The sequence below is a fragment of the Ictidomys tridecemlineatus genome, chromosome 8 (genome assembly GCF_052094955.1).
Source record: "Ictidomys tridecemlineatus isolate mIctTri1 chromosome 8, mIctTri1.hap1, whole genome shotgun sequence".
Classification (NCBI taxonomy): Eukaryota; Metazoa; Chordata; class Mammalia; order Rodentia; family Sciuridae; genus Ictidomys; species Ictidomys tridecemlineatus.
This window is the reverse complement of record NC_135484.1, coordinates 82435395-82462779: the sequence shown is the minus strand read 5'-3', so window position 1 is coordinate 82462779 and position 27385 is coordinate 82435395. Positions and strand designations below refer to the sequence as shown.

General features: G+C 32.0%; 1 protein-coding gene across 11 annotated transcripts in view; it reads left to right on the top strand.

The window, feature by feature from the left end:
• The window catches only part of Myo6 (myosin VI), a 139028-nt gene that overhangs the window by 97959 nt on the left and 13684 nt on the right, over positions 1-27385 (top strand). For 6 of the 11 annotated variants that reach the window (XM_078019706.1, XM_040282978.2, XM_040282980.2 and 3 more), the window contains 13 exons: positions 526-621; positions 877-1050; positions 4792-4830; positions 6393-6486; positions 12366-12496; positions 12604-12681; positions 14640-14769; positions 16471-16561; positions 17324-17474; positions 19065-19273; positions 22702-22780; positions 23936-24096; positions 26486-26515. In XM_078019706.1, the coding sequence (XP_077875832.1) occupies positions 526-621; positions 877-1050; positions 4792-4830; positions 6393-6486; positions 12366-12496; positions 12604-12681; positions 14640-14769; positions 16471-16561; positions 17324-17474; positions 19065-19273; positions 22702-22780; positions 23936-24096; positions 26486-26515 (1463 nt within the window). Of the gene's footprint in view, positions 1-525; positions 622-876; positions 1051-1376; positions 1470-4791; positions 4831-6392; positions 6487-12365; positions 12497-12603; positions 12682-14639; positions 14770-16470; positions 16562-17323; positions 17475-19064; positions 19274-22701; positions 22781-23935; positions 24097-26485; positions 26516-27385 lie in introns of those variants that run through there. The other 5 variants (XM_078019709.1, XM_013365205.4, XM_013365206.4 and 2 more) reach the window with 3 other exon arrangements.

Here is a 27385-nt window from a genome sequence, read left to right as displayed (position 1 = left end):
ATATATAAATAGGCAGTTAACTTTATAAAATGCCAACTATGTCTTGCATGTACTTCTAATGATGGGAATTTGTTTTGTCTGTGTTTTTTTTATTGATTGTTCAAAACATTACAAAGCTCATGATATATCATCTTTCATACATTTGACTCAAGTGGGTTATGAACTCCCATTTTTACCCCATATACAAATTGCAGAATCACATCGTTATACACTCACATTTTTACATAATGGCATATTAGTGACTGTTGTATTCTGCTACCTTTCCTATCCCCTACTATTGTCTGTGTTTTTTTGTTTTTCATTTGTTTGTAGTTTTGTCCTACACCTGTTTTTTTCCCCTAGAGATTATCACCAAAAATTTGCTAGAATTCACTAATACTCTAAGGTATATCCAGATGCTTAGAAAGCACTATAATTGTGAAGATTCCCTTTATAATTTTAAGTATTTTATTCCTCAAACATTGTGTAAAGGACACCTAAGTAATGTATTTTTCATAACTTAATAACTTATATATGTTTTTTCAGATCCCTAGGAAGTCTAAGCTGGCAGTACATAGGAATCTGAGAGATGACGAAGGCTTCATTATCAGGCACTTTGCAGGGGCAGTGTGCTATGAGACAGTGAGTATAACACTATAGTGTACAATATGATAGCTTCTAGTTGGCTATTTAAGTTTAAATAAAATTAAAAATTCAGTTCCTTAGTACATTAGTCACACTTCAGGTGCTAAATATCCATATTGACTAGTGACTATTTTGGACAGTACAGATATAGAATATTTCTTTTATCAAAGAGAGGGTTCTATTAGACAGTGATGAATTAAGGGACATTTATCATAAGATGAACTAAAATATTCTATTTGATTTGTTTTTCAGACCCAGTTTGTGGAGAAAAATAATGATGCTTTGCATATGTCTCTTGAATCTTTAATATGTGAATCCAGGGATAAGTTTATACGGGAATTATTTGAATCATCCACAAATAACAACAAAGATACAAAACAAAAAGCAGGAAAACTTAGCTTCATCAGTGTGGGAAACAAATTTAAGGTATTTGTGTTAAATAACTTGAAAGTTTTTACTGTATTTAAAATATATTATTTTATATTCTAAAGTGGATAATTTAGATCATTGTCATAAATCCCACAAGTGAGTTTTAAGAGAACACCCTGCTTTGTTGATACTTATATGCAAAATATCAAAACATAGCCCCTAGTCATTAAATATACAGAAATGCTTAAGATTTTCTAAATGTGTTCTTTCTTGGTGCATAACATATCTGATTGCTGCTCCTAATGTTCTTGCTTCTGCATACTGTCTAGTTGACCTTCAATCCTTCTCTTTCCCATGTGTTTTCTGTTTCCTTCCTCATTCAGCAGTTTTGTTTAGCTGGAGTAGTTCAGCTCGGGATGGCTAGAGAGGACTAGTTGAGTTGAGAGAGGAAAAGCAGGCACAGCCAGGGGCTTCAGGTAAATGATCGCCTTCATGGACTCCTATTTATAGAGTGGCTGCCATGTTAAAAAGAGCCGGTCTCAAGTTAATGATGCAGTTTATAATTCATTTCAACATGTTTTCTCTCACAGTGGCATTGTGGGCATGCATCTTGTACTAAAATTTAATTAAAGCTTTTGATAACTTCTGCAAACGATAATTGCTCAGGTGTGGCAAACTCTTTAAGTTGCTTATTTAACATTAAAGAATATTTCATTTATTAATTTTGAGTCACATTATTCTTTGAAATCTGACAAGGAATTGTCACAAGGTTTGTCTTAGAAATGAAATACTACTAATTAGTTATAAAAGTAGTAGTATAAAAATAACTTAAAAATGTTTATAGTGTAAGTTTAAAGATCAAGAAACTATCATGTGTAGAACAAAGAAATAGAATTAATTTCTGTTTTACACTTCTCCACACAGTAAAGTTATTATATTTGAAATAAATTATGTATTTGCCTTTTGAAATCTGTACTTTAAATACTAATATGATGTAATTAGTATCATGGTACTAACTTTAGTATAAACCTTGAATCCTTTTTGGATTGAGATGGGCTCTAAATAATGATTTGAGAAAATCGTATGTGTAAAACCTAAGTTTAAAAAAAATAGCTTACACATAAATATAAGAAAAATTAATAATATGTTTTTAGATAGCCAAATAAAAATATTTGAATTTTGTTAAGTTGTATTCATTAATTATAAGTTTATGTTTTACTCAGTAGGCAATATGTTTTCTCTTATTTGAATATTCTTTTATTCCTGATTGGACATTTGACAACAGATTGGTTTAAAAATAGTTTGTTAGTGGAATGTACCCATAGTTGTAGCTAGTCAGATGGCTAAGGCCAGAGTATTGCACGAGCCCAGAAGTTCAAGGGTCAGACTGGACAACATAGCAAACCCCATATCAAAAAATTTTTTTAAAAAGAGGACATTTGCTGCTATAAAGTGGAAAACATTCATTAAGTTTTTTCATACTGTGGTACTGTAGTAGTTTTGCTGATAAGAACATACTTGAAATTTTAGATAACGTAATTATAACCAAAAACTTCTTAAAATTCTTCTTTGCTTTAAATAATCTTTTATGTTGAGCCTTTGAAGTGACTTAAAATTGTTTATATAAGCCAGGTATGATGATGCATGCCTGTAATCCCAGTGACTAGGGAGGCTGAGGCACGAGGATCAAGTTCAAAGCCAACCTCAGCAACTTAGTGAGACCCTGTCTCAAAATAAAATAAAAAGGGGGTGGGGATGTGGCTCAGTTGTTAAGTACTCCTAGGATCAATCCCTGGTACCCCCCCAAAAGTATATATATAATAATTTGTATTTTTATGTTCACTGCTGAAAGCTATAACTGAGTGATAACTATAACAAAAGATTTCACATTTTTCTAAGATACCTTGACGTGAAATTTTAATGTTTCTTAATTTTGAATATAGTTGGATAGCTCATTAAATTTGAGGCATGTAAAGCAATAATACAAAATAGGCTACTACATTTAATGTAGTATTCAGTTATCCAACATTATAGGAAACAAAAGTTTTTCATGATATTTTCAAATGAAACATAACCCTTTTATTGTATTTTACAAAAAATCATTTCTTTTTGATGGAAGCATTCTTCTATTATAAATATGAATATTTGTTCTAAATAAAATATGTCCTAAATAAAATAAAATATGTTCTAAATAAAATAAAAATGAACTACGAATTGCCTAAGGCTATTTACCCATATGCTTTATGGTCCTTGACTATTGTTCTTCCATAATTGACTTTGTTTTCTCTTTTCTCAGCTGCGGTTAGTTTATTTTTCTTGTTTCTACTCTTCTGACTGCCTCCTTTATGGGGGAGAACACCATGCTTAGTTTGTGGATGAAGGAGCGTGGACTTTGTGAGAGTTGTTTTCTTTCCAGAATAGTGGCTCTCATACTTGCTTTTCAGTAATGTGAGGGTCCTGATTGATTAAGGTTGTCACAACTCTGTCAGCCAGATAAGTGATGTATATCTTTAATCTAACGACAAATTTATTTCATTTTAATAACATAAGCCTGTGGTATGTGTGGTATACTATAGCATCACAGACAGGAGAATGAAATTTGGTGTCATGCCTTTATCATTACTAGTTCCATGATCTTGGGCAAGTTATTTGTCTTCCTAACATCAATGCTGTACCTGCAAATTGAGGCTAATAAAACATCCTCAATTAGGATTGTTGTGTTTTATTCTTAATTGACTTAAATATGGCAATGCTCATGAAAAGCTATGAGCAGTTGAACAGTTCCTTACTCATAGGAAGTATTTAGTAAAGTGTAGCTGTTAATTTTAATTATAGCTATGATCAATATAGTATATTAAGAATTAACATTATAATTTAACTTTTCTAAGTAGTATAATAAGCATCTCAGTATAAAAATCCAGATAAAGAATTTTATGAAATTAATTTACTTTGCAGAGTAGTGAAGCAAATAAATGAATTTAAGGTACTGAGCCAGAGTAAAATAAAATTAATATTATAAAAAAGGAAAGCATAGTAATTTGTATTTATTATCAATTTTTTTGAGAAAGTTGTCCAAATTTTAAAAAATATTTGAAATGTGAACTGTTTTAAAACAGTAAGGAGAATTTCTATAGCTAGATAAGACAATTTTGTTTATGCCAAGTATTTAATGAAATATTTCTAATACATACCAATAATGAATATATTTTTTAAAAAATATTTTTTAGTTATAGTTGACAATATAGCTTTATTTATTTATGTATCTATTTGTTTATTTATATGTGGTACTGAGGATTGAACCCAGGGCGTTGCACGTGCTAGGCGAGCCCTCTACTGCTGAGCCACAACACCAGCCCAATAATGAATATTTTAAACGTCCTCATTCTTAAGAGCCTATGACACAAACTACACCTAGTTTGCCACATGTTAAAACACTGAATTATTGATCTCACATTGAATGCATCCCCATATTTTCATTAACTTCCTTCATTGCCTATATAATTTTTCCTCATTTCATCCTACATGCAAATTTGTGTATTTTTAAAAAATGTTACTAATTTTCAGTCTTTTAATTATACGAGGCCTGTGTAAGTAAGTAAAGTTATTGACCTTGACATTTCATTATCCATTTTGCATGATGCTGTTAAAGAGTTTATGTGCCATCAGGTTGTTAAATTGTAATGTGTTATATGTGGATGTTATTGCATGTTATTTTATTCTAATATGGGAGAATTAATATTAACTTATGTCACTGTGTTCTTTGGTTTTTGAAATAAACTGATTTCATTTCTTTTACAGACACAGTTAAATTTGCTTCTGGATAAACTTCGAAGTACTGTGAGTACATCTAAAAAGAAAGCAGATTTCTTTGAATGGTCCTCTAAAACTATTATATAGTAATTATCTAAGTAAAGAATAGTAACCCTGGAATAATTAAAAATATATTTTAGGGCTGGGGTTGTGGCTCTGGGGTAGAGTGCTTCTCTCAAATATGTGGGACACTGGGTTTGATCCTCAGCAGCACACAAATAAATAAAATAAAGGTATTGGGTCCACCTAGAACTAAAAAAAAAAAATTTATTTTAAAAATATATTTTACACCAAATTTCCTTTGTTAAAAGATCAGTTTTTAAGATGATGATTATTCTGGTTAGGTTTTTTCCTGAAGAGAAGTTAAATATGTATGTGAAGACAAATTATTTTGTAAATATGTAGAACTCTTTGAGTTTTATTAAATTAAGATTAGCCTATAGTTTCAAGAAGGTGAAAAATATTTTGTAATTATGGAGTAGAATGATGAAATGATTTTTAGGACTGCAAATAAGGCATTATAATTTACCCTTATTTTGTTACTCTTATAGTAACATCCTACAAACATGGCAGTGTGATGTGGAAAAATATGTACATGATATTTTTATGTCCTTTTATAAAGGCAAATCTACGAGGAGTCTTTTTTTTTTTTTTTTTTTTGCTGAAGATTGAACACAGGTCTTTGTGCATGGTAGGCAAGTGCTCTACCACTGAGGTACATCCCCAGCCCTTTTTATTTTTTATTTTGATGCAGGGTCTCACTAATTTGCCTAAGCTGGCCTCTAGCTTGCAGTCCTCCTGCTTTAGCCTCCAAGTAGCTGCAATTACATATGTGCACCAACATGCCTGGCAGGAGGCTGTTTTTTAACTATACATTTTAGGGATTTACCCTGATTTTTTAAATGAAAAATAAAAACTTGACATAGAAAGATATTTAGTATATGGATTATATAAATTAAGCATGATTCCAAACAAATCTACATAACTTAACTGACTATTCTTTTTTTTCAAATACTAATGATTTTGAAAAGCCAGGCATTTATTTTGTCAGCGCTACTGTTGCTTAGCTTAATGTTAGACTTGCTTTTGGAACCATTCAGAAAATCTTTTCAATATTCTCATTGGCTGCAAGTGTTTATCTCTTAAAGATCAAGCATGTTTATAAACCAAGTCTGATGAAGAGGGTATAGAGTGCTACTCTAAAATATTACTTCTGTGATAGAAACATGTTCTAAAATTTTTCAGTGAGCATCACCTTTGATGTAATTCTTGTTTTGCAAGGTGACTACTTTGAAGAGAAGCTACTATTTGAATGTCTAGCATGTTAGCTTCAGCACACGAAAATTTCTTTGTATACCTAATCGGTATTCTTTCTCCCTCATTCAGCATAATCTGATAACCAAATGAATGATTTTAAGCTTTTTATTTCAAGCTTTAAATGTTAATACTATGCTAAGACATTTTTTAGTTCCTTAGTGGTTATTTTAAAGTTTCATGTGTTAATATGCTTTGAAAGTTTCTGGTATTCATAAAAATAGAAAAACAAGAGGCTATATGTTTTATCTCAAGAGATGCCTTTGTTCTCCTAGGGAGCAAGCTTTATTCGTTGCATCAAACCTAATTTAAAGATGACAAGCCACCACTTTGAAGGTGCTCAGATTCTGTCTCAACTTCAATGTTCAGGTATTTCCATATATTCATAATCTGTGTCACTGTGTGTCAGTAGTCATAGCTTAAGTGCAATTTAATAGGACCAATGATTTCAAGTAATTCACCATTACCTTGGTTATTTTTAAGTGTAATAAGATTTTTATCTTATTTTCTTTGATTCTAAGAAAAGCATGGGTGGCAAATTATTTGAGTAATATTGGGTTATGATTTATTGTGAAATAAAAGCATTTTACATAATTGTAGTAAAATTTTATAAAATCACTTTAGTAGAAAACCTGAATCTCCCTTTTGTAAGCTGCTTTCCTATTATCTTCTCAGTCCAGTAGCACTTCATTTCTCATTCCCTACGCAGCTAGAGTAGGAAGTTTGTTTTGTTGTCCTTGCTTCCTCTCTACCATTTGTGAAAAAATAAAAAAACAGAATGAAGCCCTTGGTTCTGTGGCCCTTTTATGCATTTGATTAATTCTATCACTTCCCATCCCTATCCCTGCACAGCTGACTTGCTACATCACAGAAGTCTCAGGCCCTGGGCTTATTTTTTCCTTTACCCCATGGCTACCCTTTATCCAATACTGGCCTTTTCCCTGAGGCATCAACCTTTTTAGGTTTTGATCCAGCTCAGTCTCCTGAAACTTTCTCAAACTCTCTTGCCTCCGTATTTTACTCTTTGTGGAGGTAGATTTAACCGTGAAATATGGTCACTTACATTTCAGGGTCCTTCATTGAAATGAACCCTTTTCAAAGCCTGGTACTGAATTTTATATTCTTTAGTAATTTGTAATTTTGTATTTTGTTCCTGAAAGAACCCTCCCCGAATCACATACACTCCAGGCTTCCCAAATCTGGATCTACCTCTCACTGCCTCTTACAAAACCTTAGCTGTCTAAGTTTGTTCTGCCCTTTCTTCTTGACTGCTTGGGATTGGGAGACAAGTCAGGTTGACACCACTTAAAATTCATGGTCGGTGACCTTTTAGGGCTCTCAAACCTGTCTTGTCAAGTTTCCTTGGTTAGCTTGTTCTGTTTCTCTACAGAACAAACTAGTCTGACCAATCCTGTTCTTAAATCTCTGAGCCTCTGCCAGAAGATGGCCTTACCTCTTTGACAAAAAACTTTAAAGCTTCCAAGAACATGCACCTATCTGAATATCCTTCCTTCCTATTAAGAAAGCAGAAATTGGGCTGGGGATGTGGCTCAAGCAATAGTGCGGCTCAGGTTCGATCCTCAGCACCACATACAAACATACAAAGATGTTGTGTCCGCCGAAAACTAAAAAATAAATATTAAAAAAATTCTCTCTCTCTCTCTTAAAAAAAAAAAAGAAAGCAGAAATTGCTTCTCTTCCTAGTTGAGGCTTACAGTGCTTTGAAATCCATCCCTACTTTTATTGCAAGTAGTCACCTTGTAATACATATAATCAGCACTGAATACATATGCCTATATATTATATGTATTGAACCATTCCCTTTGGATATGGATCTCTCTCATTTCACTGAAGTGTGCTTAAATGTGCTAAAAATCTGATCTATGATTTACATTCCCTTCCATCTACTCCCCATCTTTTTTTCTTACCGTGGATAGTTGTTCCCTTTCCTCTCCCACAAATAGTCTATTCTCAGGTTATGCCCTCAACTCACTCTTTAACCTCAAGAGAGTTCAGCTTTTATCTTGATAAGGTCACCAGTGGTTACCTTCTTAAATCCTATGTTCATTTTGCAGCCCTTAGTGGACTTCACAGAATTCGACTCTGACCAGTCTCTTCCACATTTCTTTTCCTTAGCTTCTGAAACAGTGTATGCTCCTATTTTTCTTTGGAATTCTCTGGCCTTTCCCAACTCCTCTACAGACTCATTTTCTTCTACATGGATAGTATTTCTTAATAGTTTTTCAGGATTTGGGTTTATATATTTTTCTACTCATTTTATATCAACTCTTGTCTAGTAGAATTTTCCAGATGATAGAAATATTCTGTATCTGTGTTATTTAATATGGTAGCCCCTAGACACTGGCTATTCAGCATCATAAATGTGGCCAGTAGGACTTATTTAAAGTTTAAATAAATTTAATTTTAATATTTTAAAATTTAAATTGTCACATGTCTAGTGTACCTACAGAGCTTGTCGCTAATGACTGCCATGTTGGAAAACACAGGTTATATATTTTCTAAGTCTCCCCTAGCACCATTGACATTACTTCCTAAATAATGAGTCCTATTATTCTCTAGTCCAAGCTGTCATCATCTCGTTCCTGGCCTTTTGCCTTAGCTTTGTAAGTATTCTCTTTGTATCTACTCAGTCTCTTCTTCATATGCAACCTGAATTATTACTTTACAACTCAGCTCTGATCATTGTTTTTACTTGCCTAAAATACTGTAATGGCAGTTGGGTGTAGTGGTATACCCCTGTAATCCCAGCTACTCTGGATACTAATGCAGACGAATTACAAGTTTGAGGCCAGTCTAGGCAACTTAGACCCTGTTTCAAAATAAAAAATAAAAAGAATTGGGATTGTAGCTCAGTGGTAGAGTGCTAGCCTGGGTGAGGCCTGGGTTCAATTCCTTGTACTGCCATTAAAAAACAAAACAGTTTAAAACAAAAACAAAAACAACAACAACAAAACAAATCAAAACTTCCAGTGGCTCCTTTAGCATTAGAGTGAAGAGCAAAAATCCTGGTAGCTTGTGAGGCTTCATACTATCTAGCCTGTGTGTCCTTAGCTCCCTTATTTCACTTTCTACCCTGCCTCTTCTCTGTGTGCTTCAGCCATACTGACTTTCCTTTCAGTCCCTTCAGTACTCTCTTGCAAGATCTGTGCATATGTTCTTCCAGTGTTTGGAACACTCTTGCTACATGCTGCATCTTTTCATCTTTTATGTCTCAACTTGATTGCTACTTTTCTGTGAAAGCCTTTCCTGATATTCCTGTCCTGGAAGGGAGCCTTAGTTCATGGTGCTATAGCTGGTGCCTTTATTTTAGAGTCATAGTTACAAATTTTATGTATACTTGTATAATTATTTTTCCCTCCTCCAATCCATAAGCCCATGTTGACAGAAACTCTGTTTTGGCTGATACAAAATCCCTGTTTCCCTGGAATATATTCTTTGTTGAATGAAATGCACAGTCTAGGAAAATTCTAACAAATACTGGAAAATTAAATAACTCATGTCTACTGAATTCTTGCATATAATACAGATGTATTTTTGTGTTTTGTCTTTTAGGGTGTTGTTATTTAGAATTTAACTTTTTTTCCCCATTTAAATTTCTTTGTAGGATTTGCTTTACATAGTATAATTCATTTATTGCCTAAGTGAGCATCTACTGTCCTGGAAAGTCAAGCATATTTAGATTTAGCTGTATGTGCTATTAGATTAGCAGAGTATGGATTTACTGATGGGTCAGCAAGGATTCCCCTTTCAGTAAGCAGGATATTTCATATGTTAAGTTGCATTGGCAGTTTAACAGATGAAACCCATTCACGATACTTTGTTTTTTAAAGTACTAATAATAGTATAATTGTATAGTTTTGTAATAAGAAAAAGCAAAAAGTAACAATGAGTGGTAGGAATAAGAAATATTTATGAAGCTTTCTAAAATAAAGATATTTAAGATTTGGATTCTATTTTACCTTTTCATTTTTACTGGGTTTTATTTTTTCTATTTTGAGAATAATTAAGACACCTACTAAAAACTTCTTACCATCCAATATCAGGACAAAGTACAAAAAGGTGGGAGAAAGTAGGTTGTCTTCCTCCGTGAAACTGAAGCTGTGCTGTCCATAGAAAGGGTAGTTCTGAGTATACCAGCCAGCAGTGTATGGAACAGCTGTTTATCAGACTCCCAGATTAAGAGCCAGGTCTTGGGAGTTTTTAGAAGAGTATTGACTTATAGTCATTGATTTCTATTTTTCAGCTCAAAAATTAACTTCAAGTATTAAGAAGTCCATTGTAGGCTTAGTAATTTGTTAAGCTCCATGAAATTCTTAATGAACTTCTATGAACCAGTTCATAATTTGCAGAGATAAAAGCAAGCTTAGAAACTTAAGAGGTGGTAAAATCTGTGGCAATACCAACCAAATCTTGTTTTTATTTCTCCAAGCAGAGCCTAGAACTAAGTCTAGTTCTGGAATTTTTTTCTTATAAGAATGATGGTCTTTATGTTTCATTAATCACCATATACTATATGCTTTTTTATTTAGTTATATTTCTTATACTGATCAGATTAAATTTTGCTCTATTCTTTTAAAATTAATGTGTTATATTCCAGCATATAGTTGTAGCATCTTTTAATCAGGAAATACTACAAACAGTGATCTTGTGGATATCTGGATATTCTCCACAAATATCTTCACTTACAAGTATGAAGGGTTGTAGGGTAGGCTCAGAGAAATATAAATTACTGAACCAAAGGGATGGGTATTTTCTAATTGCCATCCAAGATTGTTGTCTTGATTTACTCTAAGACTGTGTGCCTGTGTTATTCTATATAGTCATCAACTCTGAATACTATTGATGTTTTGTACCTTTGCCAGTCAATAGTCTAAAATTGCCTAGAAATACTATCTTTCTTATAAGATTGTTTTAAAATAATAATTCACTTAAAAATTTTTAGAGTTTCATTTTTTTAACTAAAATTTTTGACCAGCAGAAATTTATTTTGATATAAAGAAGAAAGTAAGGGTCTAACATTATTTTCATTTTCCAAATAGCAAGCCATTTATCATAAAACTATTTATTAAATAATCTATTTTTTCCATTGATTTTAGTAGTCCCAGAGACTAAAATTCAGGTCTCATTGTGAACAAAATCTTGGCATTATCGCTAGTCGTTGAACTTTTCCCAATGTATTTTACATTTTTCCTAATCCCTAAAAGCTCATATTGCCTCAAGGCTCAGATTTATCACTTCATTTATTTATTTATTTATTTATTTATTTATTTATTTATTTATTTATTTATTTATTCATTCATTCATTCATTCATTCATTTATTTATATATATATATATATATATATATATTTATTCTTGGTCGTTCAAAACCTTACACAGTTCTTAATACATCATATTTCACAGTTTGATTCAAGCGGGTTATGAACTCCCAACTTTACCCCGTATACAGATTGCTATATCACATCAGTTACCCTTCCATTGATTGACATATTGCCTTTCTAGTGTCTGATGTATTCTGCTGTCAGTCCTATTCTCTACTATCCCCCCTCCCCTCCCCTCCCCTTTTCTCTCTCTACCCCTTCTACTGTAAATCATTTCTTCCATTTGTATTATCTTGTCTTACCCCTCCATTACATAGTTCTTGATATATCATATTTCACATTTTGATTCAAGTGGGTTATGCACTCCCATAATTACACTGGTAACAGATATTGATCTTATAGACTTATCATTCCAATAGATTAGTTTCTCTAAGAGCGTCTTTATATTGAGTAGTGAGCTTTCCTTTCCTTTCCTTTTGCTTTTTTTTAAGTACTAGGGAGAATTTGGGAATATATTTGACCACTTTTTGGAGACTCTGTTAGAAATGTTGTTCTAAATTTAACCTCAGATCTTTGAAAGTGGACTTCTACTGGGCTTTGTTTGGTATACTGGGATGTAATGGAGAGATGCCTAGCATAAAAAAAGATATAAAATAGGCTGGAGCTTTGTAGAGAACAGTAGTTTGCCTTTAGTGATATTGGTTTTAGATGGAATTTGACTATAGTAATTTTAGGTGGTAGATAAGTTGAGACATAATGATTAGAAGTGTATTTGCTATGTAATCTTTCTTTGCTGATGATTTCTGTAAATTGTCCTTTCTTAAATATTAATTTTAAAAACTGGTCATGAATAAGTTATTTTGGACTTCTGCACATGACTGGCTGTGATTTGTGTTTATGAATCTAGGTATGGTGTCTGTTTTGGACTTGATGCAGGGGGGTTTCCCATCACGAGCTTCATTTCATGAACTCTACAACATGTATAAAAAATTTATGCCAGAGAAACTTGCAAGATTGGATCCAAGGCTATTTTGTAAGGTACAAATAGTAAATCTGATTTTACATAAATTAAAAGTTTCTTAGCAGTAAACTCTTTTTTATTAAATATTTGTTGGAATTTAACTATTTTAACTTTAATTTTGTAGGCTCTTTTTAAAGCTTTGGGCTTAAATGAAATCGACTACCAGTTTGGATTAACAAAAGTATTTTTTAGACCTGGCAAGGTAAATATATTTTTCTTTAAAATTTTATCATCATTAATGCAGATAGTTGGAGTTAGTAAACATTTTTAAGTATCAGTGATTCATATTATTCTTGAATTATATGGTTACTAATGGCATGAAAAAATATATAATGTGTGTATATGTACACACATTTTTCCTATTGGTGAGAAATTTGTAATTTAGATATTATAGTACTCTATATAAATTTTACAATTTTATTCAGTATTAGAATCAGAACGTTGTTTAATTGACTTTTTTTTTTACTTAAAATAGGGTTAACCAGAAAATTTTAACTACACAAATTGAAAACTTTTCTAAAGCATATTAGTCTTCATTGATTTTGAGATTTTGTAGCACTTTGGAGTCTTCATTGGGGAAATAAATTTTATTAGAATATGGTAGATATATAAATTATAGGAAGTTGCTCTGGAGTTTGTATGGATCTCTGTCAAACTCTAGAATGAATATGCAAATACTTTTGTATATAACATAATTTTGGGGGGCTAACATAATCCTATAGTTTTAACATTCAAATCAGTTGTGGAATGCCTTATAACTAAATGTATTTCATATAGAAATACCTAAATGCTGTTAAAAATCTATTACTAATATGATTTTCACCATTCCTTTCTTCTTTAATGTTGATTTAGTAAATTGTATCTTCATATTTTTAAATACCATTGTTATTGTATTTTAAATAGCCAATAATACTAGTTCAGCTTATCAGAATCATTAATAAATAAATGTATTTCAAATATCTTAAGGGTAAATTCATCATAGTAAATATGATTTTACATTTTTTGAGTATGAGATGAAGTATATGTATATGTTACCATTATATATACTTTCCTGTGAATATTTTTATTTCAGAGAACCCATACCCTTTCCTATGGAAGAAAAAAAAATAAGAGGAAAAAGAATCTATAAATTATAGTTTATGGTTGGCTTAGCTTTAACCATAAATATTTCTCATAAATTCAACTCTTCCATTGTTTCAGAGCTTAAGTAATTATTTAAGAATTAATAACTTTATAAAGAAACTTGTTGGTCTTATTTATCTCTTGAAAAATGAGGATTTGTTGATAGCTTATGGCAAAGATTCAAAGAGAGCTTCAATTCCTTATGTTACCTTTAATTTTTATTATAGCAAATGATTATATTGATGGTTGATGATATTGTGACATCTTAGTATTTTAGTGGGACATTTGATAAAGGAGAAAAGCCATTTTGGAATTTGGTGGTAAATAGTGGAAATAATATATTTTATTTCTTAATAACCAAATAAATGTTTTATCTGTGTTATCTCTATTAGTAGCAATGTCTTATCTTTGTTCAAAATGGGCCTAGGGATTGGGAATGACACACTAGTTTTGCTGGAACCTGATAAACATAGCTGAATTTTACTTATCAAGCGCAGTATGTGGATATCCAAGAATGTGGGTGATTCAGTTGGTGAGATATATTAATCCTTTTTCATTTTTTTCCTCAATAAAACCTTTTTGCTGGGTTGGGGCTGTAGCTCAGTGGCAGAGCACTTGTCTAGCACATGTGAGGCCCTGGGTTCAATCCTCAGCATCACATAAAAATAAATAAATAAAATAAAGTTATTGTGAAAAAAATTCTAAAAAAAGAAACCAAAAACCTTTTTGCTAACCCTCTATAGTTATTTAAGATCATCATTTTCTTTTATTATTGAATCTGTTATTCCTCCCCTTCCCCACACTCCCCTCCCCCCAAAAAAATGATCCTGAAGGAAGGAAGAAAGGAAGAAGAAAGACTTCTTCATAAAAGAAGTCAAGTGTGTTTGGGTTTGCTATCTACTCTAAAAGATGTCTGTGTAATTGACATGCAGCCATTTTCAGAAAGTTAGATTTTGGATTTGAATTATATTTGTTTTCTCTGTGTGTTTAAACACATTTATCTTTTAATACTGCTGTTATGTTATTTTTATCTTCTAGTTTGCAGAATTTGATCAGATTATGAAGTCTGACCCTGATCACTTAGCAGAGTTGGTTAAGAAAGTCAATCATTGGCTAGTCTGCAGTCGCTGGAAGAAAGTTCAATGGTGTTCCCTGTCGGTCATCAAACGTGAGTGTTTTCTTTCATTTCAGGATGTTTTATTACTTTGGAAGTAAGGTGGTTTGTGTATGTTATAAGGCTGTCTCAGAGGTGGATGCTAGGCAAGAGGATCGTGATGTTGGTTCACACTGTGTCTGATTCCTCTGGCAGCACTTTGTATCTAGTGTGTATTAGCATTTGTAGACTTTCTATATTTTATTTTTTTGAATGCATGATTCTTATTTTCCCTATCTGAATTTGTTAACTAATATTAACTTCATTATGTTCTAAACGGAACAGAACTTAGTATCTTGATTCATTTTTCTCTTTCTCCCCTCAACCCACAATACCACTCTTCAATCTCTCAGATTTAAACCAGAACTTTTTCTGCCTGTGTGGCATCTCTAATATACATTTCAAAAATTTCAGGATTACAATCATCTCTTCTTTCTTATTCCTGAAATCTTGTCAATCATCAGCTCATACTGATTTATTCTTCAAATACTGTAATTATTTACTTTGTATTCCAGCACCGTAGTGGAGCCTCTTTATCCCACTTGTGTAATAACTTGAGCAGCTCCCAAGCTGGTGTTCCTGGCTTCCCAGAGTCCTTGATGTATACCCAAAACCAGTAGAGGCAAAGTCTGAATTCTTAGAAGATCTTTCAGGATCCTGTAAAACAGGGTATTGCCTCATTCTTGCATCCTGTTTCTACCATTCCCCTTTCAGACCCTGGTCTTTGACGCATTGGACTAAGCTGCTTTTGTCTATGTGCTTCTGCTAGGCCATACTTATCTCTGACCCAAAGCAAGGGTGGGGGCAGAATATTTTTTACTTAGTTGAGGGTCAGTGGCAAAAACCTTTAATTTTGGGGCATTGAGAATCTATAATTTGATTAAATTTATAATCCCCCCACCAGAGTACTTGAAATACTGCTAGGTACATGAAGAAGATTCATTAAATTATTCCTTATCAATAGAAAAATGAAATTCCTTTGACATAATGGAGAGAGACCATTTAAACAAAGATTATTACTGAAATCTTTTGTTAGAAAATTATGAATATGGATAAAAAGATAACTATAATAAAGAAAAAGATAATAGAACCTCTTTTCCACATCATTTTCAAGTAAAATACAAGCATATTTGTTATGGTAGTTCAGTGTTTTTATCTGTATGTTGATTATGATGGAGAGTACGTTATATTACAGTGACCTGTGCTATTCTATGTATTTGTGGATTTAGTTGTACAGATTTACTGAGGTCAGTAAACAGATAAGGATCTTTGCAGAATTTGAACAGGGATGCTCTGAAAAAAAGTTTCAAGGTGACATTATGTTAGGAAATTGTGGGTACCCAAAGTTAAAAAGATTTCTTTACTATAGGCTTCTCAGAGGCCTCATCCAATATGTTGATTGTGGGTTTCCAAAGTGTTATAATAGTGTTAAGTATCTTCTAAACTAATTCACAGGTAAATTCTTTTCTAAGGATATACCTCTTCATATTTCTTAGAATAGCATAAAAAGGAAATAATGCATTTCAAGCGCAAATCCAGCCACGTACATGATATACTTTTTATTTTTAAGAAATATAACAAATTAAAGAAATGTTAATAAGCATTCAGATTTATATTTCTTGACCATTACTTTTTAAAAATGAATGCTGATTTAAAAATATTTAAATTTATGTAATTTAAATGAAATAATATAATTTACTTCATACTTTCACACAGTGAAAAACAAAATAAAATATCGAGCTGAAGCTTGCATTAAAATGCAGAAAACTGTTCGGATGTGGCTTTGCAAAAGGAGACACAAACCTCGGTAAGATGAATGGTGCCTAAGGAACCCTACAAAACCTAACTATCCTAATGTAAAACAGCAATAAATGCTTAATAAAAAACAGTTTGGATCTCATGCTTTTTGTAAAATGATATGTTAGTCTATTATTTATAATATTTATTTGAAATTAACTAATTTATTCACTACTTGCCTCATCCTACATAAGGATTTGAAATGGCTTACAAAAATGCAAGCATTTCAAGCATTTCAATTAAAGATTGAAATAAATAATTGAAAGAAACTGTTTTGGTTATTTAAGGGATTTGAATTTCTTGATAATGTCAAATTGACATTGGTTTAAAAAATATCTCTTTGCTATTTTGACCATAATCCTTTCAAGATTATCCATAAGAATTATATTGTTTCACTGTAAATTTGGTTTTTATTTCGTATTTAAACTTTTCATTACTAATTTAGACTTTTTAACCTTGGAGTTCTGAATGACTATTGATTCATCATACCTTTTTAAAGTGATTCTAAGATGACTTCTTCAAGTTCTATGATTTGAATTTTCTCTCAGCTGATAGAAAACCTCAATTGTATTGAAAGGCATCATTGTCATTCACAGCCATATTTCATTTTTTCCCCTCAATAAGAGATCTAAAAAAGAGAATACTAAGAAAAATTGAAAACACAAGTGAAATCTCCAGTTTGGCAATGTATTTTTAGCTTTTTATTAATGAAAATTTTTCTTATACCATTAAATGGTAATGTTAATTGACTGATGAAATATTCTCTCTACAGCATTGATGGCTTGATTAAGGTGGGCACGCTGAAAAAACGACTTGATAAGTTTAATGAAGTAGTAAATGCATTGAAAGATGGAAAACCACAGGTGAATAAACAGATCAAAGATCTTGAAATTTCCATTGATGCTTTGATGGCCAAAATTAAGGTATGTAATTTTAGCCCAGATGACTTTGGCTTTTATATAGTTTAATGCCCTTTGCTATTGGTATTGAAATCATATAGAAAAATGTCCTTATTTTTCCAGTGTTCAAAATGTTGACAAATGGATGCTCATTATGTTGTTCTTTCTTCTTCTGTGTTTGAAAAGTTTCATAGCAGAAAGATAAAAAGGAATAGTTTTTATGCAGTTTCATTTGTTGTTAGGAAAATATCCCCCACCAAGAGTAACTAAAATATAATCCTTTGATGCTAAACTTTTGCATAGTCATGATTCATAGAGGACTAATGCTGTTTAGTTTGATGACAGCCTTGGGATAGAAATGAGGGCCTCATATCTGCTCAGCAGGTGCTCTGTCACTGAGCTATATCCCAAGGCCTCCTTGAGATTGATTATTAAAGTATAAAAGTAATATAATATCATTGGAAATTTAAAGAAAGAGTCAAAAAACACCTTTATAGCCCATTGCTAGCACAATCGCTAGTACACTATTATATATTTCCCTTAAAATCTTATTTTATTATGCATACATTTTTATTTTGTTCTTTATATGCATTCAGTTTTTAAAATCTCTGTCATTATGTCATATGCTTTTTCATTATTAATACCTTATCTTCATAGAGACTATAACATAATGGACTGTTATAAAAGTGGTCATAGCCATTTCTGCTTTGATTTTGTAGGAAAAGATGGGGAAGCTTTTGTTTGATTTTTCACTTATATGATTACTACTGGGATTTAAATTTTTCTTTTTTGTATCTAGTGAATCTTTTCCTTAATTACATTGTAAGGTTTTGCTGTTTTTCTCAGCTAGTTTCATAGGTCAGTATATATATGCATATTATAAATTCTTTAAAGTAAGCCTTTTGTCATATTTTATGTATAAGATGTATATTTTACAATGGTAAATCTTTGAGGTAAAAAGGATGAAAATGATCAAGAGAAGTATGAAAACACTGTTGATGGACTTGGCTGATTTTACAGATTTGTCAAGGGCCATCTCTGTTTATGGGATATCAGTATCAATTAAAATTAACTCAGCCACATTTTTTGAAGGCTAACATAGGAAAATTACCCAACAATTTTAGATGTAAGAGTAATTTCTTAAGTATTCCTTAGGTACTGTTGGAACAATATTATTACAGAGAGTATACTTTGGCTAAATGAATTACTCATTCCATCCATAAAAAAATAATTTTTAAGTACAATTATATTGCTTTACCCAGAGTTCACCTACTGTCGGTGACTTAGTTGTTGGTATTAAATAGAATCAAATGTTTGGGGACAGATATGACTTTTTAAGAACAGTGTTTCAATATTATTTAATGTATAAACATTACAGCAAAGATAAGGGCTTATCAGCTTTCCCATTTCTTTGTTGTTGTTTGCTTGTTCTTTTTTTCCCATTTGTGTATGTATTGGAATAGTTTTTTTTTAAAATTGTGAAAACCATAACTTTAAATTTATTATCTTAACCACACATAAGTGCTCAGGTCAGTAGTGTTGAGCATACTCACATTATTATGTAACAGAAGAGATCACTTTTCTAAATACATGTTTATTATTTTGTTTCTTAAGTCCACTATGATGACCAGGGAACAAATACATAAAGAGTATGATGCCCTACTTAAAAGTTCAGAGGAGCTTCTCAGTGCGTTACAGAAGAAAAAACAGCAGCAGGAGGAAGCAGAAAGGCTGAGGCGTATACAAGAAGAAATGGAAAAAGAAAGAAAAAGACGTGAAGAAGATGAACAGCGTCGAAGGAAGGAAGAGGAGGAAAGGCGGATGTAGGGCATTTATATTGTTTTGCATTAGAAACTGAATTGAAGAGTGAATTCTTGGCAATTTAGACAATGGTTAATGACTATTTCTAAAGTCATATTCTTAATTTAATGAACTAGTTTTAGAATAAATTTGTAATTTGAAAAAATAAGCTTTTATAATAGTTGCATAAAATTATTTTAACTACATGGAGAATCTTTAATTTACAAATTCCAAATATGAAATACTTTAAAGTCTGATGCTTTTTGGGTGGCATGTTGGTGCTCAAATTGCAAAATTTTATTAAAACATTAATTATACATATTAGTGGAATTCGCTGATATTTCCCTATGTCATACTGTGTGCATTTATCAGGTACATCCACGCTTCTTCTGACCCTTCTCACCCTTCAGGTATCCTTCTCAGTCTCTAGTAATCATGATTTTATTTTCAGTTTGACTTGTTATTTGTTTTTTAGTTTTCACGTATGAGAGAGAACATGTGATGTGATACTTTTCTTTTATTTAATAATGATATTCTCTAGTTCCATCCATTTGGCTAAATTGACAGGATTTCACTCTTTATGGCTGAATAATACTCCATTGTGTATATATACTGTATTTTTTAAACCCATTCATCTGCTGATAGGCACCCAGGCTGATTCTACATCTTAGTTATTGTGAATAGTGCCCCAGTAAATATGGGCATTAAGAATCTTTTTACGTATGCTGACTTAATTTACTTTTGATATGTATCCAAGAGTGGGACAGTTGAATCACATGGTAGCTGTTTTTAGCTTTTTGAGGCATCTCTCTATAGTTTTCCTTAGAGACTGTACATATTTAAATTCCCACCAATAGTATGTAAAGGTTTATTTTTCTTCACATCCTCACCAGCATTTGTTATTATTTTTTGATAATAGTCATTCTAACAGGTGAGATCATATCTCATTGTAGTTTTGATTTGCATTTCCCTGATGGCTGGCTGATAACTTTGAACATATTTTTCATGTATTTATTGACAATTTGTATTTCTTCTTTTAAGAAGTGTCTGCTCAGATCATTTGCCCATTTATTAATTGCATTAACTTATTCTTTTTAAGTATTTTGAGTTCTTTATATTTTCTGGTGATAACTCTGTCAGATGAATAGCTGATAAATACATTATCCCCTTTAGTTGATCATCTCATCTCCTTACTATGTTGTTTCCTTTGCTGTTTATTTTGATGTCATTTCATTTGTCTATTCTTGCTTTTGTCTGAACTTTTGGAGTCCCATACAGAAAATCATTGCCTATACCTATATTTTGAAGTATTTCCCCTTTTTTCTTCCAGTAATTTCAGGTCTTACATTAAGATCTTTGATTCATTTTGAGTTAGTTCTTTTTAGAGTGAGAGAAGAATCAAGTGTCAATCTTCTGCATGTGGATACCCAGTTTTCTCACTCTTGATCATGTTTTTGGCACGTTTGTCAATAATCAGATGGCTGTAGCTGCATGGTTTTATTTCTGTGTTCTCTATTCTATTTCATTGGTCTCTGTTTTTATGCAAGTACCATGCTGTTTTTGTTGCTGTGGCTCTGTAGTATGTTTTTAAACCATACTACAGTATTTCTACTCAGGATTGCTGTACTTATTTGGGTCTTTTGTTCTTCCATGTGAATTTTAGGATTGTTTTTTTCTAGTTCTGTGAAGAATGCCATTGGAGTTTTAGTGTAGATTGCACTGAATCTGCATAGTATGGGCATTTAAAAAAATTTAGTTGTAGATGGACACAGTATTTTTATTTTATTTATTTTTTTGTGGTGCTGAGGATTGAACCCAATGTCTCACACATACTAGGCAAGCACTCCAACACTGAGCCACAGTCTCAGCCCCAGTATGCACATTTTAACTATATTAATTTTTTCAGTCCGCGAAAAAGGAAGTCATTCCAACATTTAAAATTTTTTTTAGTTGTAGTTGGGCACAATACCTTTATTTTTTAAATTTGTTTTTATGTGATGCTGAGGATCGAATCCAGCACCTCACACATGCTAGGCGAGTGCTCTACCACTGAGCCAGAACCCTAGCCCTGTTCCAATTTTTAGTGTCTTCTTCAATCTCTTTTTTTAATGTTTTATGATTTTCCTCATATAGGTCTCTCACTTTCTTTGCTAAATTTATTCTTAAATAATTTGTGTGCGCACGCACATGTTTGTGTGCATGGTATATCAGGCTTTCCTGTGTCTTCCCTCTAAACAAATTCATTATTGATGTATAGAAAAGTTACTAATTTTGTATAAATTATTACATGTTTTAGATATGTTACATGTTTTATATGCTTCTACTTTACCGATTTTATCAGTTCTAATAGTCTTCAGTGGAGTCTTTAGTTTTTTTATATATTGAGTTATATTATCTACTTAGAGAATTTATCTAACTTCACCTTTTCTATTTGTATGCCTTTTATTTTCATTCTCTTGTTTAATAGCTCTAGTTGGAACTTCTAGTAGTAGTATATTGAGTAGAGTGGTAAAAGTAGACACCCTTGCCTTGTTCCTGATCTAAGAAGGAATGCTTTCAGGTTTTCCCTCCACTCCCTGCGCCCCATTCATGATGTTGGTTATGGGCTTGTCATATACAGCCTGATTTTCAGATTAGGGATGCTCAACTGGTAAAGCTTTTGAAAATATTCCCAAATCCAGCTGGGCTCGGTGGTTCATGCCTATAATCCCAGCTGCTTGAGGCTGATGCAGGAGGTCAAGTTCAAGGCCAGCCTCAGCAACTTAGTGAGACTGTGTCACAAAATAAAGAATAAAAAGGGGTGGAGATATAGCACAGTGATAGGGCACTGCTGGGTTCAGTTCCCTATACTGGAGAAGAAAGAAAGAGGGGTAAGGTGGAAGGGAGTGAGGGATGGATGAAGGAAGGAAATATTTCAAAATTGAAATAGAAAATCAAAATCTGAACCACTCCTCTCCCACTATTTTGGACAAGGGATACTTGAACTGGGTAATCTTGAGTTTTGGTTAGACTTTTGCCCTTGAGGATTTCTTAACTACTTCTTAAAGCTATGGCTTGTATTTAATTTTATAAGATAGAAAAAGGTACTTCTATTTTTTTGCAGTTTTAAAATTGATAGCGTTTTGGAAAATTGCAATTACATGATAAACAGAGGAAATATGGGTTGTTTGGTTAGAAAAGGGGATAGAAAGAATTATGCATAATTAGGACCTTACAGTTAGGCCTTGTAACCAAGTCAATTTAGAGGTATTATAGGTTATAGAATATAATTGTATTTGTTTTATTTACATATTGCTGGCAGTATAAATTTTATTAAAAATAAGATGAGAATGTATGTGGCCAACAGGTTGGGTTCCTATTCTGTTATCTTTATTTATTAATAGTTAATTTGCCTTCTGAAGAATTCCTTATTTTCTGTTAAATTTTTGAAGAGTTTTTTATTTCTTATTAGGAAACTTGAGATGGAAGCAAAGAGAAAACAAGAAGAAGAAGAGAGAAAGAAAAGGGAAGATGATGAAAAACGTATTCAGGTATATACTTACTGAATTTCTATCAAGGTAGAATGTACAAAGTTATAGAAGAAGTAAAAATAAGATCTTGATTTGGTAGTAAGCCATCACTAGTTTATCTTACAGGCCAAAGACAGTTCTGAAGGAATTATGGAGCTGGGGAAATGAGTTCAAATCCAGGCTCTGTCACTGACAGAAATTATGTCATCATATACTTCACAAATAGTGACTGTGGGCCACAGTGTCTCTTTAGAATGTGGATAAGTCATAGTTGGGAACATTGAGAAAGTTATAGATGTTAAAGCATTTAGAACATATTATATTTCTATTACACCTAGGGAATGTCAGTGAACATTCATTTATGTTATAATTTTATGTATAAAAACTTTGTAGATATGGGTATTAATAGGTTAGATATTCTCTCTATCCCACCATATTTAAAAAGTTTCATGTCTGAAAATAATTGATCATGTAATTGAATTTCTGTTTTTCTGGGCTTTCATAATATATACTTAAGCATAACCTGCACTTTAAATTCGGATATCTTCAGTGTAGGTACTGGTGTTAATTCACCAGCTGGGATACTCGGACTGGGATGTTTGGGATATTCGGACTGTAGTTTTAGAATGGTGGAACTCTAGTTCTTCTGCCTTCTGTTGGCTTTGAGAAAGTGAAGTATTAATGATAATATAGGAAAAAAATAAGACTTTAGAGATTTGTGGTTAAATAATATATATCCATTTATATATATTATATAAATTATATTAATATGTAATATATAAATATATATTAAATATGTATAGTATACATAGTAATATATAATTATATATGTATAATTTTTAAAAATATATTGTTTAGATGTTGATATATACTTTTATTTTATTCACTTATTTTTATATGTGGTGCTGAGAATCAAACCCAGTACCTCATCCATGCTAGGCAAGCTTTCTACCACTGAATCACAACCCCAGCCCCTATGTGTACGATTATTTTACACACACACACACACACACACACACACACATATAACATATAATAAATGTAATTCTTAGTTCTTAATAAGAAAGCATTTAGAACTAAGGAACCATTAGGTCTTCCTTTTATTTTAAGTAATAATGAAGAGTGATCAAGTAACATGTGAAGAACTCTTGGTGAAATGGCTGTCTTGCTTGGTAGGCTGAGGTGGAGGAGCAGCTGGCCCGACAGAGGGAAGAGGAGTCCCAGCAGCAAGCAGTTCTGGAGCAGGAGCGCAGGGACAGGGAGCTGGCCCTACGGATCGCCCAGAGTGAATCTGAGCTCATCAGTGATGAGGCCCAGGGTGACCAGGCACTCCGGAGGTACTGGGGCCCTTGTGTGGGAGGATTGCACCTTCTCCATTTCTTTTTTTTATCTCTCTGCTTTTCAGTTACATGTAAAAGAGAACAGGAGAAAATCATATCCCTTAGATCCTGTTATGTTTGAAGTAAAATCATTTAAGTTATATCTGCTTTTATACCCAAATGAATGAAACAGTTGATTTGCCATTAAATTGTTGAACTGTTGAAAAATAAAATTTCAGTTAATGAGTACTCTGTTAAAGAAAACATCTCAACTTTTATTCTGAAGTTGTCTTTAAGAATATTACGTATTAGGTAGACATATAATTTCCAAGTTCTTGTCAAGCACTGAGAGAAATTATTAACTGTACTGTGTGCAGTTTTTTGTTTAGGATTTTTTTATTTTCCTAAAGCCCAATTTTTTAAAAACCATATTTCTGAAAGGAGATTTACCTTCCAGTGTCTCAGAATAAAAGGAGTTCCTTCCCAATAAAGGAGGTTAATCGTATTGAAATATTTGGGCTCCTCTGATTTCTGAATGATATCTCTAAATATCATAAAGGAGTGTGGAAGAATATGGAAATTCTTAATACTTCACAAGAAGTTTCAGGGAGGTTTTAATATTTTTCATTTAAAACTTATAAGAAAGAAACAGTAATTGTTTTGATAATTTATTTGTAAGAAAAAAACAAAACTAGCTTGTAGGACTCCTCCATATGTTGACATATATACTTTATGAATATATGTGTGTATATATACTGAGAGACAAACATATGTAACAAAATACAGTTAACTGTAATAAAACTATAGTTAAATTACAACCACTATATGGAGCTATTTCTTTGTGAAATGAAAAGACCTGGGTTCAAATTGCAAGGTGAATCATAAGGAAATTGCAATGTGAATTAGCTAAAGACACAGATGGGGAAGAAAAGGGTTTGTTAAGTTGCCTTTTTTCTAGTAAATGATTATTTTGAGAAGCTCTCAAGTCTGAATTATATATGAAAGTATGTTAGGGTAAATGAACTTTCTAGACCTATTATAAACAAAAGGTGTTATTATTAAGCTTTTGGGTTTGAGATCATTATAATTTAAGTATTTTGGCTCATCTTTGCCTTTTGTATATGCAGACTTGGCTCAGCTGCTCTCCTGTTCTTTTCACCTGTGTCTGTTGGGATGACTAGAGAATTGCCTAGCAGCTAGGCCAGACTTTGAGTAAGCCCTGCTCTGACAGCTGCTATCTCTAATGTCTATGCTGCAGCACAACAGTGGACAGAGCAGGGTTTACTGTAGGTGAAGTTCATTTCTTAGTGACTCACTAATAGAATAATTATTGGTATTCATTGTCAAGCTTTATGTTTATGCATTTGAGAGAGTAAGCTATATCCACTGCCATTCCACAGGCTGTGTGCAAGTCACTGCCCTGTATGTAGATTGCTTTCCTCTTTTCAGGAAGGTACACTTCTTTCAGGGTGAGTCCACTCTAGAAAGAGTAGACATTTAGGATTTTCATGGTAAAATCATGTAAATGACAAGTTACCTGCAGTGTAAATTAAGCATCTAGTCTATGGGACCATTATTGAATAATGAGGTATGCAAGCCATTATGACTTTAAAGGCAGAAGAGTGAATTGGTTCTTTTGTGGTATAGCCCTAGATGCCTCCTCCTCTGCAGCCTTCTTCTATGACCCTCATGTTCTCTGAGCTCCTTCCCTTGTTGTGATTATTTTATACTCCATACTACAAACATCAGCACTTCATTATGGATAATGTTTTTACATTAATATTCTATGATAGTTTTATTCCATGGACTATAATGTTTTTGAATGTTTATTTTACCTTTATTAGCGTTGAATTCTTTCTATATCAAATTTATGAATGAGACTTCTCCAAATAAATTAATTTGTAAGAAACAGCATGAAAATTTCCATGGGCTCTGTGATGTGTAAATATATGCAGATGGATTTTGCTACAATAAACAATATAAAGTTGCTTTTCCAGCTTAGATTCCTGTGGAGTAACTTCTAAGTAACAATCATTTTCCACATGTTTTAAAATATAAACTGAATCAACTACATACATGAACCTTGATGCAAAGTAACAATTTCAAATTACCTGAAATTGTAAAGTAATATCCAGTTTCTGTTAAGAATGAATCTCACAATGTACAAATTTTCCAATCTAGATGAATTTGCTCTTTAATTTTTATTGAATGCTTTTCATTTATTCTTTTATAATTACTTTAATGAAGATTTTAAAAATATATGAAAATTCTGAGTGATCTCTTACAGATGAAAGATGATTGAATTTTTTAATCCCATGAATAAAATAATTGAAACACAAATTGACCCAATGTAGTTTTACAATTCAGAGTTGGTTATGATATTAACTAAAATATATTCTTTTCACAGAAATGATGGAACAAGACCTAAAATGACACCGTATGTCATTTTCCTTTACTTTTTTTTTTAAATAGAATATGGATATTTTGTGGGGAGTCGGTTTCCTCCAGGGAGTAGTTTATTTCATTTTAGTAAGAGAGTGAGATAATATTGTTTCATTTTTTTCCTTTCCTGAGGAAAATGTTTGATGCTCAATTCCAGTAGTTTTTGATTTGATTTCTTTTTTTGTGTGTGTTGTCTTTGCTTAAATGTTGATAGTTTATTTTACATATTTTTAACTTTCCCTTATCCCTTACATCTTTATAGCAGCAGGTATGGAGAAATAAATAAGTAAAATATTCAGGTTTAAGAATATAATTAATTCTAATAATATCTGAAATAGGTCATAGTCTGAAGTTACATATGTAATATCTTTTTTGTAATGTAAATCTCCCCACAGAGAGTGAATACTAGAAACACTTGGGATATAAATAAAATCAGAATTTTAACAGCTTTCAGGATTCCATATGTAACCTTTATTTTGATGATTCCCAGCTCTGTCAAACATTAGTATGAATAGCAAATATTTTATAGATTATGTAACCTATAAATATTTCCAAAATATACATATAAAGGAAAAAGAAAGTCATTTATAATAAAACATTAATTTATTTTAATATGAAACTACTTGTGCATAATTTCAACAGAAGACATAATCAAGTAATCAGATATTTTTACTTATACATAGAATCACTATGAATGCTATTGAATGCCAACGCAGATTGATATAGGAATGTTGTGTAAGAAACTCAAATGCCCTGAAATTGTGAACAGTCCTTTTTAAAGTTCTGAACAGAACTATATACAATTTCCTCTCAATTACACAATATTTGTGTCCCTAGAAAAATTCTGTTTTAAAACCATGCAAAA